Below are 19,910 nucleotides of genomic sequence, written 5' to 3'. Positions count from 1 at the left end.
TCTTTTTGTTGGAAGATTTGTGTATAGTTTTTTTTTTTCCTTTTTATTTATGGGTATTTGGTATAAGTACTCATTGAAGTACTAATTGATGTTTGTGAAGAGACAGATGATTATTAATATTATAGAAGTATTTGGTAATTTTGATTGTGGTTTTGGAGGGGTGGATGGGTGGATGGGTTCCATATGAGTGTTGGACATGATAATTTTAATTATTGTTCTATGGAAGTGTATTATCGATATACGAGTGTTGGTTAGTGTGTTTATTGATATTTGATAAGTAGTTATAGAATGGATCAAAAGTACTAATTGTTGTTTGTGGATGGACAAATTGTTATATATACTATAGAAGTGTTCTTTATTGTAGTTTTATGGAAGTATGTTATTATATTTTAGGTAACTTTGTATTTAGTTTTGTGGTAGAGTGTATTGTAGTGTCTATTGCTATATTTTAGGTTTTGGTTTTGTACATTGGAAAAGAAATATTATTGGCTTGCCATGCAAAACATTAAATATGCATTTATTATAACAGGCACGCATTACAATACACAAATTTTTAAATATTTTTTTTAATAAAATACGATGAACATTTCTGACACAAAATAGGACATTTGATGTCGGTTTTTAACTATTTGACTGACATTAAAAATAGATTGGACATTTTAAAAAATGAGGCGTAAAAAAAATATTGGACAATTATTGAAAAGAATTTGGTAAAAAACCAACATTGTAGATGGTGTAATGTTGGTTTTCAACTGACATTGAAGATGGTGTACAATGTCAATTTTCAATCAAAATTGAAGTTAATTGGCATTGAAATTTCGATAAGCTATAATGTCGGTTTAAATCTGACACTAAAAACAACCGACATCAAAGACCTTTTATAAAATGATCTTCGATGTCAGTTTGCAACCGACATTGTACCCCTATAATGTCAGTTTTAAACCGACACTAAAACCCAGTTTTGTAGTAGTGTGCCATGCCTTAAGTGATGCCTTAACAGGGAGTTACACATGAACAGAAAACTACATTTATTTGGTCGTGTGTCGAATTCCTTTAGGAGGTCAATGCAGTTAATGCTTAATGTTTCCATGGTTAGCTGGATCTTAGATTAATTCAAGTTTAGTTTCTTTATCATATGGTGTCTCTTACTTCTAAGGTGATGCGATAGTCCTATTTCTAGGCTCGAAGTCTCATATCCCTCTGTGATATCCGCTTACACCCTAATCTTCTCAGTATTAGAGCTTCACTAGATCGTTAAATTAAGTGACCAGTTTAACTTATCGATTTTATCTTTTAAAAGAGAATGTGTAAAAACAAAGTGGTGGTGCGATGAGCTACATAACCTAAGCCATAACGACCTTAGGGCATCCGCATTGCCAAACCTTTAGGAAGATTTAAACCGTGATAGATGATAAAATAATGAACTTTATTAAATCATAAATCATCACTACGATGTAAAAATTGACTAGTGAAAATAAAATAAAAGAACTGCGAGAAATAAATGAATAAAAATGCTGAAAAAATACAACTCAAGAGGGCTTGGAATAAGTCCTCAATTCCTTAGTTTTTTCTAGGATGATTCCCCCTTTTCAAGGAAGAATCGTTCCCCACCACACGCTTTCACGGGATGAGATGACCTAGAGTCGTGATGACTTAGAGGAACTTTCGTTCTTGAGGCTACTGACTTAAGAAGCTGACAAAATGTCTCAAGAGCTGATTAAATGATAGAAACGGTGAAGAGTGATAATGGACTCGATGGTGGAGAGTTGTATTTCAAAAATGAAGGACTCATCTTCTTTATATAGACTCCAAATCGGTTAAGGAGGGTCGAGATTCATGTTCTGAGAATTTACTAGGTAAAATTGGGATTGCCCAACTAATTGAAGTGTGAAAAATTGCAACCATAATTGACTTGTTCGAAATTTGAAAAATGAGGGTTCACTGATGCGGCCACAACAAATTTACTAATGTGGCCGCATCATACCAAAATCAGCAATGTGGCCAAATTCATTTGCCAAAATCCATAAAATCACCTCAAAATCAATAAATAATAACTTTTAAACTCATTAAGACCCTTCTAAGCTCATTTAAACTCGGTAAGACAAAATTTAAGGGAAAACACATAAAAAGTCCAATTTTCTAAATAAAAGTGCACAAATAAAGGCCCAACAACCTGCGAAATGACATGTATCAATATACATAGAAAAAAGATTTGTAATCATAATTATGCAATAAATGTAGTCCATGAAAATTGGAATATTACAACAAATATGAATTTCAATGACATAATGGTATAGTCAAATGAGGTTGGAGAGTGAAAAAAGTGTCATAAATGTAAAAAATACACATTTTTGGTCAGAAAAAAATGTAAATTTCCGAATGACCGTTTTTAAATGTCATAAATTTATTAATTATTGTAAATAAAATTAATTGTTATTTTTTAACTAAAAAAAAGTGATTTAAATAAAGGAAGAAATCGATTTCATGCCCTCTTCCTCTTTCGTTCTTTGCCAGTAGGCTGTAGCGTCACCATGAGTGAGTGATGATTAGGTCTTCGATCAGTGTCGCCATGAGGGAGAAGTAGGGATCTGCAGCGGATTTGTGTAGCAGAACCGTCAACTCTATCGCTCAGCAATACAACTCCGTCGTTTGATCTGTTCAACACAGATCCGCCGCTTGATCGTTGAGCATAGCTTCTCCGCTCGGACTTCCAGTGCTGTTCCAGCCACAGCAGCGCTCCAATCGGACGTCCATCCCTATCCTCAGCAAGTTTTTGAGATCTAAAATCTATTGCACTCCAATACTTGTACTCCTACTACATCTCACATTTTTTCATCTCATCTGTCGCTCATAGTTATGTCTGGTTTTGGATTGCAATGTTCGTTGCCTCATCTGTGTCAGATTTGAGGCCAAATGTGGAGGCCTTCTACTCTATATTCGTTGATTTAGAATTTGCTCGAATTTACCTGGCTTGATAGAGAATTTGAATACAGAAATTTCAAACATTAGGGATTAAACGAAAATAGGATTTTTTTTTTTTTTTTTTTTTTGAGAATTCAGATTTTGAATTCTACCCTTAGTTGATAAAAATTTATTGTCAATTTATTTATGAACATGTTTTATGTTAAAAAAATTGTATAATTATTGTTTTTTTAATATTATAAAATTTATAAAAATATTGAAATTTTGGTCACTATGATTTGGAGTAAGCTTCGAAATAGATAGTCCCTATGATATAATTTAACCTAATTTAATTTTTAATATATTACATAATATATATTTTAATTAAAAATTTTGAATTGGATTTATAACATGATATTACATATTTTTAAATTTATTTAATATAATTCTACATTTTAAATTTTAAAATTCAAATTATGGATACCAAGAAAATATAAAAATATTGTTTTAAGAATTTATACTATTTGGATCATAGAATCTGAAAATAGTTTTTAGAAATAAGATTTGGGTAGTCTACCAAATATATATTCGCTCAATTTAGCGAATATGAAAACATAAAACAGAATCTGAATTGTGAACTACATCCTAATCTATTTGGTTACTAGGGGAAGGAATGTCTATCTAGTATGTAGGGCATTCGCTTGATTCGAATGCATAGGGAATATGTTTTGTGGAATTTGTGATGAATTAGTATAGGAAGGTATTTGGAGTTTCTATTTTCAGTTTCCCCTCAAAATTGGTCGATGTTGGCACGAATAGAGTTGGATTCTTGAAAATTTTTACTAGTTTAATAAGAGTATGGTTATGTCACTTCAATAATGTGCTTGCTAACCGATTCGTTATTTCTTTCTAAATTATTTAGGTCTCGTTTGGTAATCATTTTATTTTTTATTTTTTATTTTTAAAAATCAAGCATATGAACACTACTTTTACCTTCAAATTTCTTCTTTCATTATTCATTTGTCACCAATGGTTTTAAAAACCAAGTCAAATTTTGGGAAGTAAAAAAAGTAGCTTTTAAAAAATTGTTTTGTTTTTGAAATTTGGCTAAGAATTCAAAAGAAAAATGCAAATCATGCTAAGAAATATGAATGATATATGCTTAATTTTTAAAAACAAAAACGAAAAAACAAAATGGTTACCACACGGCCTTACTTATTACTTTATTCAAGATATTAGCTTAAACTGAAATGTATTTATTTCTTCTTAACTAAGTTCTTTTTGGTTTGATCTAGTTATGTTCTTGTATTTTCACTGGTCGTTAAGCTTTCTTTTGTTTCACATCTTGTATCTTGAGCATTAGATTCATTTCATTAATTCAATTAAAAAATATCGTTTCCGTTTCAAAAAATCAGCTACGACAATTGAAAAAAAAAACTCCCACATGATACAATGAATACCGGAATATCACATGATTAAAGCAATTAAAGAGTTGACTTAACTGTATAAACCTTGTAACAGACTCCAAACAAGCTTAATTCTGTGTAAAAAGAGAGAAGAAGAAAAAAGAATGTGTTTTGTGTGTGATTTTTCTTTAAATGCAATGAAGAGAGATTGAATGGCCGTGAGGACTTATCTTGTATTCTTCATCTTTGTATTTGAATCAATAAATAAATTGAATTTAATAAGTGTCATTTTGGAAAATAAAATTTTATTAATCCCATATTGAATGCATTAAATGGAAATGTATATTTACCAACAAAACGTAAAAGTAAAAAAAAAAAGAAAATTCAAATATATTAAAATAATTGAAAATATTAGAATTATCTAAAATTATGTCTAAAAACCTTCCATGAAATAATTTAAAGTTTAGAACATTTATAAAATATGTCTATAATGAAGGATTTTGATGTAGAAATGTATTTTTCAATCTAATAGATTTTGATGTTGAGCTAAATCCAAAGCACTGGTGCAGTTCTTTTAAGAAAATCTACCAAATCATCACAAATCTAAAATGTAAACTAAGAAGTTGAAAGATAAAAGAAAATACTTGGGATAAGTTTAGTACTAGAGGTATTTTTACGTCAACTACTTCTTAGTTAAATAACTGTCCTAAAAGTACTTTGATCTATTTTTAGAAAATTTCGAATGACTTCTGGATATTAAATAACAACAATAATAAAAAATATATGTAGGTCCCTTTGAATTGACTTTTTAAGTGTTTAAAAATATATATTTTTTTCACTTATAAACACTTAGAAAGTCAATCCAAACTTGCTGTATGCTCATGAAAATATAACCAAATTTTCCAAATTTTGAAAGGAAAAACATTGTCATCCATTAGCACTTTGTTATTGGTGGGGTAACTTGGTTTAATCTAAAAGAGACTTTCAGCTCAATTTGAAGGGCACTTGATGTTGGATATATATAGTGAAAGAAAGTGAAAGTTCGGTGAAGATTTGAAACATAAAATGAATTTAATTGTGTAGATTAAATTCATTGTTTAGAAACTTTCAAATTGGATTGAAACTTCAAATTAAAATGATGTTTTATGTGTAAATTTAACATGTGTGAAAGTTAAATTTGTAGTTTCTTCAATTTGAATGAGTTATGTTTTGTTTTTGTCAAGTAACAACTCAATTGGGTTGAATTTGATAAATATTTCAATTTTTATATTTTGGAGAGTTACTAAGTTGCTAGCCTATAAATAATAACTTGGTTCTTCACTTGTAGCATTCCATACTAAAGTGAAGAGTTCTCTTCTTTCTTTCTTTCTTTCTTTTTTTTTTCTTTTTTTTTTTTATTTCTTTTGTTCTTAATTTGAGTTGAGTTGAGTTGAGTTGAGAGCAAGTGTCCAAGAGTTTTGCTAGATCCGAGTGGTTCGAGGTTGCAATTCTACTAGAGTTAGTCATTGTATCTTGCTGAGACGATCGTTATAGTCTACTTGCAGCCCGTGCAAAGCGAATAATTGTCTTTAGGACAACGCTTATCAGAAGTGTGCCTCGGCTACGATTTGATTCTCCAAAGGTTTTGAGGTTCTTTCAAGTCTTCGATAATTTTCATATCTAAGCCTTGTTACACCATTTAGCTTTCATTTGAGTTTGAATATTATACATTGAGTGTATTGTTTTTAGTAATTAAGATGTAATCAGTTTGCTAGTGTATTCAATTATATATATATACCATTTTCTCCCAACAATCTGAAAACAATTACTATATTTGAACCGGTGGTTGCAAAGTCCTCCACCAATGTCGCTACTTCTACCATGATGGGATTGCGCATTTTCAAACCTCATACAGAAAAACCAAAAAAGTTAAAGGGAGACAACTTTAAGAGATGACAACAAAATATGATCTTCTACCCCACCACGTTGAATCTTGCTCATATTTGAAGGAAGATTGCCCAATTACCCCACTAGAAGCTATAATTCCTGAAACGGAAGCTGCGAAGCAAGCATAGATGCATTTAGACTTCTTATATCGTAATTATATACTTAGTGTTCTTAAGGATACTTTGTATAATGTCTATTGCAATGGCTACGATACATTAAAACTATTATGGGAGGCATTAGACAAGAAGTACAAGTTGGAAGATGCTAGTATTAAGAAATTCCTCGTGGAAAAATTCTTAGATTACAAGATGATTGATACCAAGTTGGTAGTCAATCAGATGGAAGAATTACAAATTATCATCAGTATTTTGCAAAGTGAAGGATTAGAAATTAGTGAGCCATTCTAAGTTACTATTGTGATTGAAAAGCTACCTCCTTCCTGGAAGGACTTCAAATATTAACTCAAGCACAAGCGAAAGGAGTTATCCATGAAAGACCTTGCAATGAAGCTTCGTATAGAAGAGGATAACAAATAGGGAGATAAAACTTCATTGGAAGTTGAGGCCAAGACTTACATTGCCGAAGCTTCAAAACATAAACCCAAGAAGCAAAATTTCAAGAAGCATTATGGGCAAAAGAATGATCCTAGCAAGCATATTCTAGGAAATTGTTGGGTTTGTGGTAAGAGTGGCCATATTGCTACAGTGTGTAGACACAAGAAGAGACAATTCCAACAATCAAGCCAACGACATGGAAAATGACGATCTGGTTCCCGTCATTTCTGAAGTAAATATGGCTTCAGACACCAAAAGTTGATAGATTGATTTGGTGCTATTTGGCACATTTGTTCATTCCATATGCTTCAACCGCCTCTATGGAAGACAAAAGCTACTAAAATAGACTTCTAGAAAGATACTTACGCTAAATGATGTATGGCATGTGCCAGAGATTTGAAAGAATCTAGTGTAAGGAACCCTGTTTAACAAATATGAGTTCAAGCTTATATTCGAGCCAGATAAATTTATTTAGAAAAAGGGGGATATGTATGTGGGAAAAAGGCTATCTAAGTTATGGCATATTCAAATTGAATGTATTGGTACAAATACAAAAGAATAATAATAATATCAACTTTCTACTTATATTTGTTGAGTTGTGTGATGTTTGACATTCTAGATTGGGACATGTCAATTATCGTTCTTTTAATAGAATGGTATGCTTAGAACTATTGCCAAATTTTAATATTGATAATAGACACAAATGTGAAGTTTGTGTTGAATCAAAGTTTACTAGAAAGTCATGTTCATATGTGGAAAGAAGTCATGAGTTACTTGATTTAATTCATAGTGATGTATGTGGCATGAAAAGTATTCCCACAAGAGCTGGCAAGAGATATTCTGTCACATTCATTGATGATTATAGTAAATATTGTTATTTATATTTATTACATAGTAAAGATGAAACCCTTATTGTTTTTAAAACATATAAGGTAGAAGTTGAAAATCAACTTGAGAAGAAAGTAAAGATGCTCAGATAAGATAGAGGTGGTGAATATGAATCATCATCACTTTATGAATTACGTGAAGTTAATGGTATAACTCATCAAACTACAACACCTTATACATCACAAAAAAGTGGTGTGGTTGAAAGAAAGAATCGAACTTTAAAGGACATGGTTAATTGCAAATTAAATAGTTCAGGTTTACCTCACAATTTGTGGGGGGAAGGTTTGCTGACAACAAATTTTACATTAAATAGAATTCCACATAAGAAGACTAATAAGACGCCTTATGAAGTGTGGAATGGAAATTACCCTCCTATAAAATGTTGAAAGCGTAGGGGTGTTTGGCAAAAGTACAAGTTTCTTTACCAAAAAGGACCAAGCTTAGACCTAAGACAATTGATTGTGTCTTTATAGGCTATGCAAAGCATAGTGCTGCTTATAGATTTATGGTGATTAAATAAAAAATATCTGATATTAATAATAATTCCATAATGGAATCTATTGAAATTGATTTCTTTCAGGATATTTTTCCTTTAAAGGAGGAAGGACACAAAATTATTGGTGCCAAAAGAATTAATGAGACTAGCTCTTCGAAAGGTAAAGACAATCAAAATCTTGAGTCTAAACCTAGAAGAAGCAAAAGAGTTAAGAAAGCTACTTCTTTTGGACTTTATTTAATAACTTATATGATCGAAGGTGAGCCTCAAACTTTTCAAGAAGATGTATCATCTCCTGATGCACCTTATTGGAAAGAAGCTATCAATAGTGAGCTAGAATCCATTTTACAGAACAATACATGGATATGATTGATTTACCTCCTGGAAGTAAACCAATTGGAGTAAATGAATTTTTAAGAGAAAGTTAAAGATGGACGACACTATTGATAAATACAAAGCTCGGTTGGTAGCTAAAAGCTTTTGCCAAAAAGAAGGGCCAAATTTCTTCGATACCTATTCTCCAGTGATGAGAATTACATCTATAAGGATGTTAATTACAGTAACAACTTTACCAAATTTGGGAATAGACCAAATGGATGTAAAAACTGCATTTTAAAATGGAGATTTAGATGAAGAAATTTATATGGAACACCCCGAAGAGTTTGCTGTTAAGGAACTTCAAGACAAAGTTTGTAAATTGGTCAACTCTCTTTATGGGTTAAAACAAGCACCCAAACAATGACATGAAAAGTTTGATCATACTATGTTATCAAATGGATTTAAGATAAATAAGTGTGATAAATATATCTATGTTAAAACTACAGATCAAAAGTATGTCATTGTTCGCTTATATGTGGATGATATGTTAATAATGGACACAAATAGAAGTGTTATTGATTCCATTAAAAGGATGTTGATATCAAACTTTGATATGAAAGACCTTGGTTTTGCTGATGTTATCTTTAGAATTCGAATAACAAGAAATCCAAGTGGGTACATGCTTTCTCCATCTCACTATATATATAGGGTGCGGAGAAAATTTGATCTTTTTGAGATTAAGCCAGCTGTTACTCCATTTGATCCAAATTATAAGTTGAAGAAAAAAAAAATGATGAAGATGTATCTCTTCCAAAATATTCTAGAGTTATTGGTACCTTAATGTACACAATGAATTGTACAAGACCCGATACTGAAGGTTAGCAAGATACACCAACAATCATAGGCATGATCATTGGAATGTGTTAGTTAGAGTTCTAAGGTACTTGAAGTACACTCTAGACTATGGATTGCATTATACGACGTATCTACGTATACTGGAAGGATTTAGTGATGCTAATTGCATTTTTGATAGCTTGGAGATTAAATCAACTCACGGGTATATTTTTACCTTAGGTGGAACAGCTGTATCATGAAAATCTTCAAAACAGACGCGTATAATACGATCTACTATGGAATTAGAGTTTATAACTCTTGATAAAGCAGAAGAAGAAACTGAATGGTTTCAAAGTTTTCTTTAAGATATTCCATTGTGGCCAAAGCCTATAAATGCAATATGTATATTGTGACAATTTAGCGACTTCTATGAGAGCTAAGAATAATATCCATAATGGCAAGTCACGAAATATTAGATGCAAACATAATTTGATAATGGAATTGCTCTATAGTGGAATAATTTCCATTGATTATGTGAAATCAAAAGAAGATATTGCAGATCCTTTGATGAATGGATTGTCAAGAGAGCAAGTCACATATACATTGAGGGAAATAGGGCTAAAGCCTATGAAATGAGTCATCTGGTGGTAACCTAACCTAGTTGACTAGAGATCCTAAGATTTATGCTCAATAGGCAAACTAGCTGGATAATTCATAGTTAACACACCAAGAAACTTATAGTTTCTTCCTATTTCTATGATGTTCTAGAGTGTGTGATCTGTTGAAGTTAAAGTTATATTTGTTGGGGTTGATGCCCTAAATCTCGTAGGGTTCTGTAGTTTGTACTTGTATTGTACAAAAAAATTATTTATTTAATAAAATATGAAATGTTTTATTTGAAATTTAGTACCATTAAACCCACATACCAATAAACTAACATCCAAGGTTATCTTCTGTAGCTTAAACATGTATATAGATGAAGGAATGAAATATCATGCAACGGAAGACAACATATCAATAAGCACTTAAACTACATTTAATTTGAGTTTTAAGCATGTTGATCATATAATATTCAAAAGAGGGTTTGAAATACATATTACTTTTGAAGATTCCAACACGAAATCAGCTGAAAAATACCAAGATAGAGCTTGAATCACCGAAAGGACTATCACCGAAATCTTATCTATTATGCTCAAGCTGGAATGTGTGGTAGAAATACTGAACAAGTTGTTGATGAAGTACGAGAGTAGGGTTTTCAAGTTATTAATTCAAAAAATATATTTCAGCATTCTCACTGATCTTTATGCATGGAGCTTCAATATATAGGTAAAAAACATGCAAATGTATAGGGTTGCATGGTGGGCAGCTCCAACTTGAAGATCATCACCAAAATCATTTGGAATTTGATGATATTCCATCAAACATGTTAGTGGCCCATTAACCTAAATCATTTTATTTAAATTAATTCAAAATAATTAATTTATATAAAACCAATTTATAAATGATTTTTAACTAAATTTTTTAATTAAAATAATATTAAATTAATAAAATATCAATATCACCAATAAATCAAATTTATATTTAAATCATAATTTAAATATTAATTGATTTTCTAATTTCGTTTAATTTCAATTAAATTAAACGTTTATAATTGTATCAAATATAATCAATCGAAAACCTAAAATTGAATTTGAATATTTCAAATTCGTAACTCGGGTTGTGAAGATCATTTAAATATTAACCAAAGCTCTGAAGATTAGAAGACATATCAAAGCTGTGAAGACCAAAAAACATATCAAAGTTATGAAGATCAGAAGACATACTAAAGCTCTAAAGATCAGAAGACATATTAAAACTTTGAAGATTTAAGCTCCTTAGATTCAAGTATTGAAGCTTCTAATTCTTGAAAACCAACGCTCTCAAGCTCTTAAGTGCTAAAGACTGAAGCTTCTCAAAGTTTCAAAGACTAAAACACTCTAATTCTAAAGAACTGAAGATCTAAACTATTTGAAGGTATGAAGATTAGAAGACTTCAATAAACTGTATCTTAACAACCTACCAGTTGAAGATTCAATCTCCTCAAACTCAAGGAAAAGCTTACAGGCTGATCCAAAATGATCAACAGTCCCAAAGACTACTCCAAGCGGGTCAACAATTCTACACTCTAGAGAAATTCTACACCGAGCGAGAATTCTCCCAATAACTAGAAGACTCTCTAACTCCTGAAGCTGATCACACCTGAAGACTCCTGAAGCTAACCACACCTGAAGACTAAAGTTCTTCGAAGATACAAACATTCTTCCAAGACTTCTACTCCAAGAACATCACGTCTTCACTTCCTCAAATCAAGCGTACGCATTTGATTGAGAGAATCAGAGGATCAAGTACTAGAGATCAAACCACATCACATCAAATCAACATCAACATAACACCAACTCAAGTTGAACTCCACGAAACAAGTTTCTCCGGAAGCCTCGTGTGATCACTAATCATCCAAGGAGATCAACAAACCCAAAGGCCGATCGTCCAAGAAGATCATCAAACCCAAAGGCCGATCATCCAAGAAGATCAACAACTCCAAAGGCCGATCATTTAAGAAGATCAACCAGCTTAAAGATTTTAGTTTATTTTGAAAGCATCAAAATATGATGTATTAGAGATTGTACTTGCTATGCTAAAATCAATACAAATCCAAAGTTCAAATTTCACGAATTAAGTTTCGGAAATCTCGTGCAAACACACTGCTTTCAATCTCTGTTTCTTTGGATAATATTTTGTGAATATTTTAATTGGATGAATTTTTTTTGTGAAATAAATTTCATAATAATGATTATTATGATTATTATTATTATTTTGTGAATACTATTCGTGATTTCCTTGAAATTTGCAGTGTTTTTGTATTGTCAAGTGCTTTGGGTTTTTCCCCTCTGTCAGTGGTTCTGTTATGTATTTTTCTTTTGGCTATTCTTAGAAGAAAAAAGAACCAAACAGATTCTTTCTTCTGAAATTACTTTGTTCAGGAAGTTGAAATCTAGGATTTCTTTTTGTTTGTTATTTTGTAAATTGTGGTAGCAGTGGATCTAAATTTGGCATGAGTTCACCATTTGGGCATCTGTGGTAGTCCATTTTTATTTTATGTTTGCCACTAATTTTGCGTTTTTGCAATTATATGTATGACAATGGTGATTTAAGCCTATATATCGTTATATATATAGAGAGAGAGAATTTCATATAAAAAAGCACAAAAAAAAAAATATAATCCTTGGCAATTATGGAAAAGTTGAAAACTTTTTGAATGTTTTATGCTATTGTGGGAGTATTTGGGAAAAGTGAATATTCCCAATTGATAATCCAAATTTTAGAATATTGGATAACAATTTAAAAAAGTTACATATGTTTGAGTTGACTACAATTTTTTTTTTTTTTTTTATGGTATTCTTAACGTATGAATACAACGTATACTTCTTTAGTAAATAATAGTATGTCTCAACATCTATGACGAAGATACAATACAATAAGAAAAATACTTTCTAGTTGAATTATCACATTGACTCTGTAAGGTCAAAGATAATATTGTAGATCCGCTTGCAAAAGACCTAACTAGAGAGTTGGTTGAAAGTTCATCAAGAAGAATGAGAATATAGCCTATAATTTTAAAAAGTTAATCAGAGAGGCAACTCAACTTAGTTGACTAGAGATCCCAAGATCTATGTTCAATGGGCAAACCGACCTCTAAATAACTTAATGAGCACTGCATTGAAATTTTGATCGTTTATCCATTCTAAGGATGATGAGACAGTGCAAATGTGGTTTAGGGTAAGCATTATACTTTTAATTATTTCTATAAGTTGTTGAATAATTATTTATGAAAAGGCATATACAATGTTCTTTATAGGAATCACCTATGTGAGTGTGAAGGGACTGATTTTATGAGAATTTTAAGGCAAATTTCCTAAAACACTCATGAGACCAGACATTGTTCAAGGCTAAAATGAACACAATTATGAGAACAAACTTTGTTATAATGAGAAACTGTGTGACTTCAATTGTCTTAATTTACTCTAGAACAACTGACAGTTCAAGGCATCAAGTCCACTAATTAGCTAAGTAAACTCGATTGATGTTCACTAGGGGAAGTTCGAAGTGTTTATTACTTATCTCCATGCAGATTCTTCATTGAGAAATACCAAAAGTTTTATTTTTTTTCTTTTATCTTGAATTGTCAATTTACTATTTATGGGGGGATTGTTGGAATAAATGGTAATGACCGTAGTCTCGTGTGGAGTTGGGTTGTTTCATAAATGAATATGTCATTTTGAAAATAATAACTTGAAGAAGAGACAACCCTATTTAAATGACCAAGAAGAGTCTATAAATATGCCTCTTCTTCGAATTGCTTTTTAGAACTCTTTCATGATCACTTTTCTTCTATTAAAACTTTCTCCCTTTTTATAAAGTCATTGAAGTTTCCATTTATGGCAAAGGATAGTTCGTTGGATCTTGTGGATGATGTGCTGCTTCCATAAGAAAGGTAATTTTTCCTATCTTAAGAGACAATTACTCATGAAACTTAGGCACTAGAGTGAGTAAAATTGTCTTAAGGAGACAACGTTAATTCGTTGGGCTCAGATTCTCTCACGTTTACAAGGTTATGTATTGTCTCATATTTTTTGTGAAATTATTCATATAACAAAGAATAAGTTGCAAAGCCCTCGAGACAAATATAATCTACCTTCACGACCAAGTTCTAAAGATCCCACGACAAATTTACTTCGAGAGAAAAGAATGAGAGGAAAAATATAGGATATTATACTACACCTACCCATCAATATAAATTCAAGTACATTGCGCATCAAATTTTTCTAGTTAAAATCTCGTGTGAGCAAGTTCACATACTCGAAGCTATTTCGTCCATTTGTTAAAAAAAAATAAAGAGAGAGATTATTTTTCTTTTTTTAAAAAATTTCACAAACTATAATAAAACAAGTTTAAAAGTTAAAAGACTAAAACAGACATTTTCAATAATGAAGGATAAAGTATGAATAATTTGAAAGTCAAAGGACAAAAGTGAGATTTAAAAATAAATCCATGATTCCATTATTATATTCTTTTTTTTGGATATAGTTGAAGCTAATAAAACAAAAAGGAAATAGGTTTCCGTTAATGCTGGCTGTGGGGTTCGAACCCACGCGCACTTATGTGCAGAAGATCTTAAGTCTTCCCCCTTAACCTCTCGGGCAAACCAGCTCAATTACGTCATTTGTTTTGAAAATTAATATTTCTCATTTTATTTACTTATTATAAATATCTAACTTTTTAATTGTAAAATTCATTAAAAAAAAAAAGAAAATTTATTTTAAATGAAAAAATTGCTAAAAATATTTACAAATAATAGCAAAATATCATAGTCTATCTGCGAAGCATAGATAGTAATCTATCACAGTCTATCGTATATAAACAGTAAAATTTTACTATATTTGTAAATGTTTTGGTTCATGTTTCTATATTTAAAAACAGTCTTAAATAAATCCATATACTTTTGGTTGTTCATAAATATTATGTACAGTATAAATTGATGAAATTTCAAATAAAACAGTATCGTTAAAATTGGTTAAAATTTGTGAATTTTCAGAAAGTTTTTTTTTTTTTTTTTAAATACAAGTTTTGGTTAAGCTGTTTGATGGTTAATTTGTACATTAATTAAACTTAAATTTTTACCAAACTTTATACTATTCAAATTTCCGAGTTTGGACAAAATTACAGAATGTTTTGCTTTGTTATTTTCTTTTAATTAAAACTAGTGTGTGAATCGGAAAATATTGAATCAAGTGTAGACATTGCAATATATAACTAAGGTTTGGGGTCCAACTTAAAGTTGAGGGTGCAAATTTATACAATGTCATAAGTTGAGGGTAAAAATTGATTTTTTTTTTCCAGAAAATTGCTAAAATTAACTTAAAAACTAAACACCATTTTGGTTTATATACTTACAATTGTCCTATTTTAGTCTTCATACTTTCAATTGTCCAATTTTAGTTCACGTACTTTTAATAAATCTTAGATTTAATCACTCAAAGTTAATTTAACTGAAATTGGTAATAATAATAATAATTTTCATGCAAGGAAGTGAGTATATTTTAAAATTTACAATAAACTTTTAATAGATAACAAAAAGATTTTTTTTTAAAACAATCATAATAAATTAGTAATGAGGACTAATTTAAGATTTATTGAAAATATATAGACTAAAATTAGATAATTGAAAGTACAAAAATACTAAAACTAAACCAACTCCAAAGTATAGGGACAAAAATGTTATTTTAACCTGAACTTATTAAAAATGACATGTTTTCTAAAACAAATTGTTTTTTTTTTTTTACCAGTTTGAGAAGTGAACTATCCCTTTACTCTTAGATTACAAAACAAAAAAGAAAAAGAAAAAGAAAAGCATATAATCATTTAGCTAAAATAGCATTTTATTGAATGAGATATGATGAAAATAAAATCACTTAGCACCAGCTACGCGATTGCATAACTCATGTGCGAATTTTCTTTAATCATATTTTCTTACTCATGTGCGATTTTGCTTTGATCATTTAGCTAAAGGGTCTCTAGCATATGGTTTAATCATATTTTTTTACTCATGTGCGATTTTGCTTTGATCATTTAGCTAAAGGGTCTATAGCATATGGATGAGACTGAACAACACTGTGGATACGACCTACTTTGTAATTATTACAACGATATAATCTAAATAGTTTATGTAGAGACATGTAAGTGGATGTACCCTATACAAAGAGTTTGTTTAAGACTAAACCACAAAATAATTAATCTCTCTTTATAATTTCGTTAGTTGAAGGGATTAATATTTCACTGGATGATCTGTGAATTATGAACTTCTACCTATAATAGCTCGTCCTTTGATTTGCATGAGTAAGAGTGGTCCAAGTCGCTGACTTAATATGCCTATCATTTTGGGAATTTAATTGAATAAGGAGTTGGAAACATAATTTTACAAAATAGATTTTGCTGCTTTTAGTATAGGATAAGTAGATGAGTAATCTCTTTAAGTGCTTACTCCGGGACTTGAACAATGAGACCCATCCTCTCATTGGTCCGAGAGGAACTCGGTTTATGGTTGGACCATAAACAAATTATTCATTAGAGGATCAATGGACTTAAGGATATAGAGGTAATTACAGGATTAAAATGGACATTTTACTCAATTGTAATTGCGAACTATTCGTGAAGAATTGATTTACATGTAATAATTTTATCCATGGACACAACTTATCCTACAGTGCATAAGAGTGCAACTATAGGTCATAGTGGTTTGATTCATAGTTAATGAATGTTGATTAACTAATTAAAAAGTTTAATTAATTAATATCGGATCATTGAAATTTATTGTAGGTCCATTAGGTCTCCTTACTAGCTCACAACAGATCAACAAGGACTAAAGTTTTGAAAGAATAATTTGAAATGTTCAAATTAGTTTAGAAAAACATATATTAATTGTATATGGTATGATTAATATAAAATATAATGTATATGGATACATTATTATATAGTTAATTATGAATATGATTCAAGCTTAAACTATATAACATGGGAGGATTAATATATTTGAATGTGATTCAAACATTAGATTAATATGAATAAGATTCATATTAAAACTATAAGTTATGTATTAATATGAATGAAATTCATATTAAAACTATAGGTTAAGAGAGAAATATCCATTTGAATATGATTCAAATCTTTATTTAATTAAATATGAGATATTTAATTAAATTAATTATTATTTAAATTTAATTAAATAATTAAATAATTAATTAACTTTCTATTAATGAAGGGGGAATGGAGAAGTGAAGAGTTAAGACTCCCCTACGTTAAACTCTAGACGGGATGTTATTTTGGGAGAATAAATTGTTCTTTTCTAGTAGTTCTCTCTTCTCTCCTCTCTCACTCATAGAAGAATAGAAAAAATAATTAAATTTTAACTTCTTGATCTCCATCTCAATTCCTTATCTCTTTCAGGAAAGTACGGTTTTTGCCAAGAGTCAGCCAAGGAAGACCTTTTAGAGGATATTTTAAGAGGCTTTGTTGTGAAGAAGATGAATCTACAAAGGTACTTTTGTTTTCATTTAATTCATGTTTAGCCTAAATAATATACAATATGATGATGTTTGTTTCAAATCTATATTTTTATGTAATTTTCATTTAACCAAAATCGAAGCAAAAGCGATCAAACGCTTTTGCTGGAGATTCAATCCCTCATAGACTTACATGAGTCAGTTACTAGACCCACCACATCCAGATAGTTACCAAGAAGAAGTATTAGTCTGAGCCAAACATGTAGCGGCAAATGAGGAGGTGGGGGGTGTCCCCGTATAGGGAAGAGGATGTGATGGATGCATCCAGGAGGGATGAGGAAGTAAGAGAGGGGTACATCGATCAATTCCTTGGGAGCTAGGGATTTACATGTTAGAGGTCCACTTGTGAGAGGTCCAACTAGTGGACAACAGAGGACATGTGAGTGCCGCCAACACTTGCAGTGCATTGATGATCGATTAGACCACATGGAATCCTCATTCACGGCTAAATTGAAGACGATCAAAGATATGTTAATGATCATTGTGAAGGTATGACACAAGTTTATTCTTCATTTTTAGGGTTCAGAGTTTAGAGGATAGGGCTTCAAGCTTATTTTGTTTGTTGGTTAATTTGTTATTTTGCAGGGTGATGGATGCAAAGAGGGGGGATGCTTCTGGAAATACTGTTGCAATAGATTTATCAATACTTTTATGCTTGTTGGATATAAATACCACTTTGTAAACCACACCATTTGTTTCTCACAACCTTCTCATGAACCATGTGAAGAGATCAAATCCCCAGCGGAAATGATTTATAACTTTGCATCAATTTTTGTTTTGAAGCAAAAAAGAACTAAATTACAGAAAATAAGAGCTAGTATAAATTAGGGTTTAAGCAAAATTTTATCTTTGAAGAACCACTTTTCTCCAAGAAATTCTTTGTATCAATGTCGTCATCTTCCACGTGATCTTTCTTGCTATGACTCTAGGCGAAAACTAGCTCGTGGGAGTCTTATAAAGAAGAGGAAGTTTTTTTATGGAATTCTTGAAAAAAGATTGAAGAGTTGAGAGAAATGTGCGAGTTGCAAAAATTATGAGAAAATTGAGAGAACGCCACATCTCTACTCTTTATTAGGTTAAAAATCATAATTATGAATTCATTCATTTACTTTGATATCATATATTAAAATAAATAATCATTTGAATCATATTCAAAATATATATCTCTCATAATCTATAGTTTTAATATAAATCTCTTTCATATTAAATGACTAATTATTTAAATCACATTCAAATAATTTAATCTTCTCTTGCATAATTTTACTATGAATCTCATTCACATTAAATTATGAAATATTTGAATCATATCCAAATATATTTATTCTCCCATATTTTATAGTTTTAATTTGAATCACATTCATAATTTACTATATACTAATGTAACTACATACATTATTAACTTATATTGATTATATCTAATACAATAAATATATTTTTCCTTAATCAATTTGAACACTTCAAATTATTCTTTCAACACCTTGATTCTTGTTGGTTCGTTATGAGCTAGCAAGGGGACATCATAGACTTACAGATTATAAGCTCCAACAAATGGAGATTAATAAATTAAACTCTTTAAGTAGTTTATCTCCATTTATTAACTATGGGAAAAACCACTATAGACCCATAGTTGTATCTTATGCACTATAGGACAAGTTGCGTCCATGGATATAATAATTACGTGTAAGTCAATACTTCACGAGTTGTTTGTAATCCCAACTAGGTCATGTTTAATTTACCCCTATAATTACCTTATTTCCTTAAGTACCAATGAACCTCTAATGAACAATTTTTTTATGGTCTAACCATAAACCAAGTTGGGCCAAGGAGAAGATAGGGCTCATTGTTCAAATCCTAGAGTCAGCACTGAAGAGAACTACTCATTTACTTGCTCTTTATGGGAAAGAGTGAATTTCATCTTGTGAAATTGAAGGATGTCATTGAAGAGAACCTTGAGCGGAAGCAGAATCGTCCCAATTCCCATTTTTCATAGAAAGAATTTTTTACAGAAAAGAAAGAAGAAATTATACATTTACTTAAATTGCAATATGCTTAAAAATAAGGTCTTAGAAACCCTTATCTTTGAAGATAGATCTTCAAGAATCCCTCGAATTGAAAATAGGCACTACCACGACGGCGACCTTGGTATTCTTAGGTAGAAAACCCAGGAGTGGTGGGCTCTAACTATTTTGGAATGAGAGAATGAATTCATTGAAGAAAGGAGGAAGAGAAGTTGTGATTGATCTCTAACAATAACTCTCTATCAGAACGTTTTTGTCTCTCAAACAGTGAAGAAGGAGACTCTCTCCTTTCAAAAGCCAAAAATCATAAAATCACCCACTTATGTGGGCAGAGAGAAAAAAGAGGGGATGAAGTTTGTTTATATATAAAAAAATATTTAATATAAAAATATGATAACTAACTTATCCTAATA

The 19,910-nt window shown here is 30.6% G+C and overlaps 1 protein-coding gene and 1 non-coding gene across 2 annotated transcripts; one reads left to right on the top strand and one right to left on the bottom strand.

Moving 5' to 3' along the window:
* Nucleotides 1-6,361: 6,361 nt before the first annotated feature.
* On the top strand, nucleotides 6,362-7,128 carry LOC150032213 (uncharacterized). Its single transcript, XM_090308445.1, has 3 exons — nucleotides 6,362-6,596; nucleotides 6,792-6,937; nucleotides 7,036-7,128. The coding sequence occupies exons 1-3, from the start codon at nucleotides 6,362-6,364 to the stop codon at nucleotides 7,126-7,128; spliced, it is 474 nt and encodes a 157-aa protein (XP_090164571.1).
* A 7,359-nt stretch (nucleotides 7,129-14,487) lies between these two features.
* Nucleotides 14,488-14,570, bottom strand: TRNAL-UAA (transfer RNA leucine (anticodon UAA)). The gene has a single exon. It is a non-coding gene; the product is annotated as a tRNA-Leu (tRNA).
* Nucleotides 14,571-19,910: the final 5,340 nt, after the last annotated feature.

Source organism: Benincasa hispida, chromosome 12, assembly GCF_027475165.1.
Source record: "Benincasa hispida cultivar pf3 chromosome 12, pf3_genome.v1.1, whole genome shotgun sequence".
NCBI classification, from domain to species: Eukaryota; Viridiplantae; Streptophyta; class Magnoliopsida; order Cucurbitales; family Cucurbitaceae; genus Benincasa; species Benincasa hispida.
This window is presented reverse-complemented; position numbering and strand designations above follow the sequence as displayed.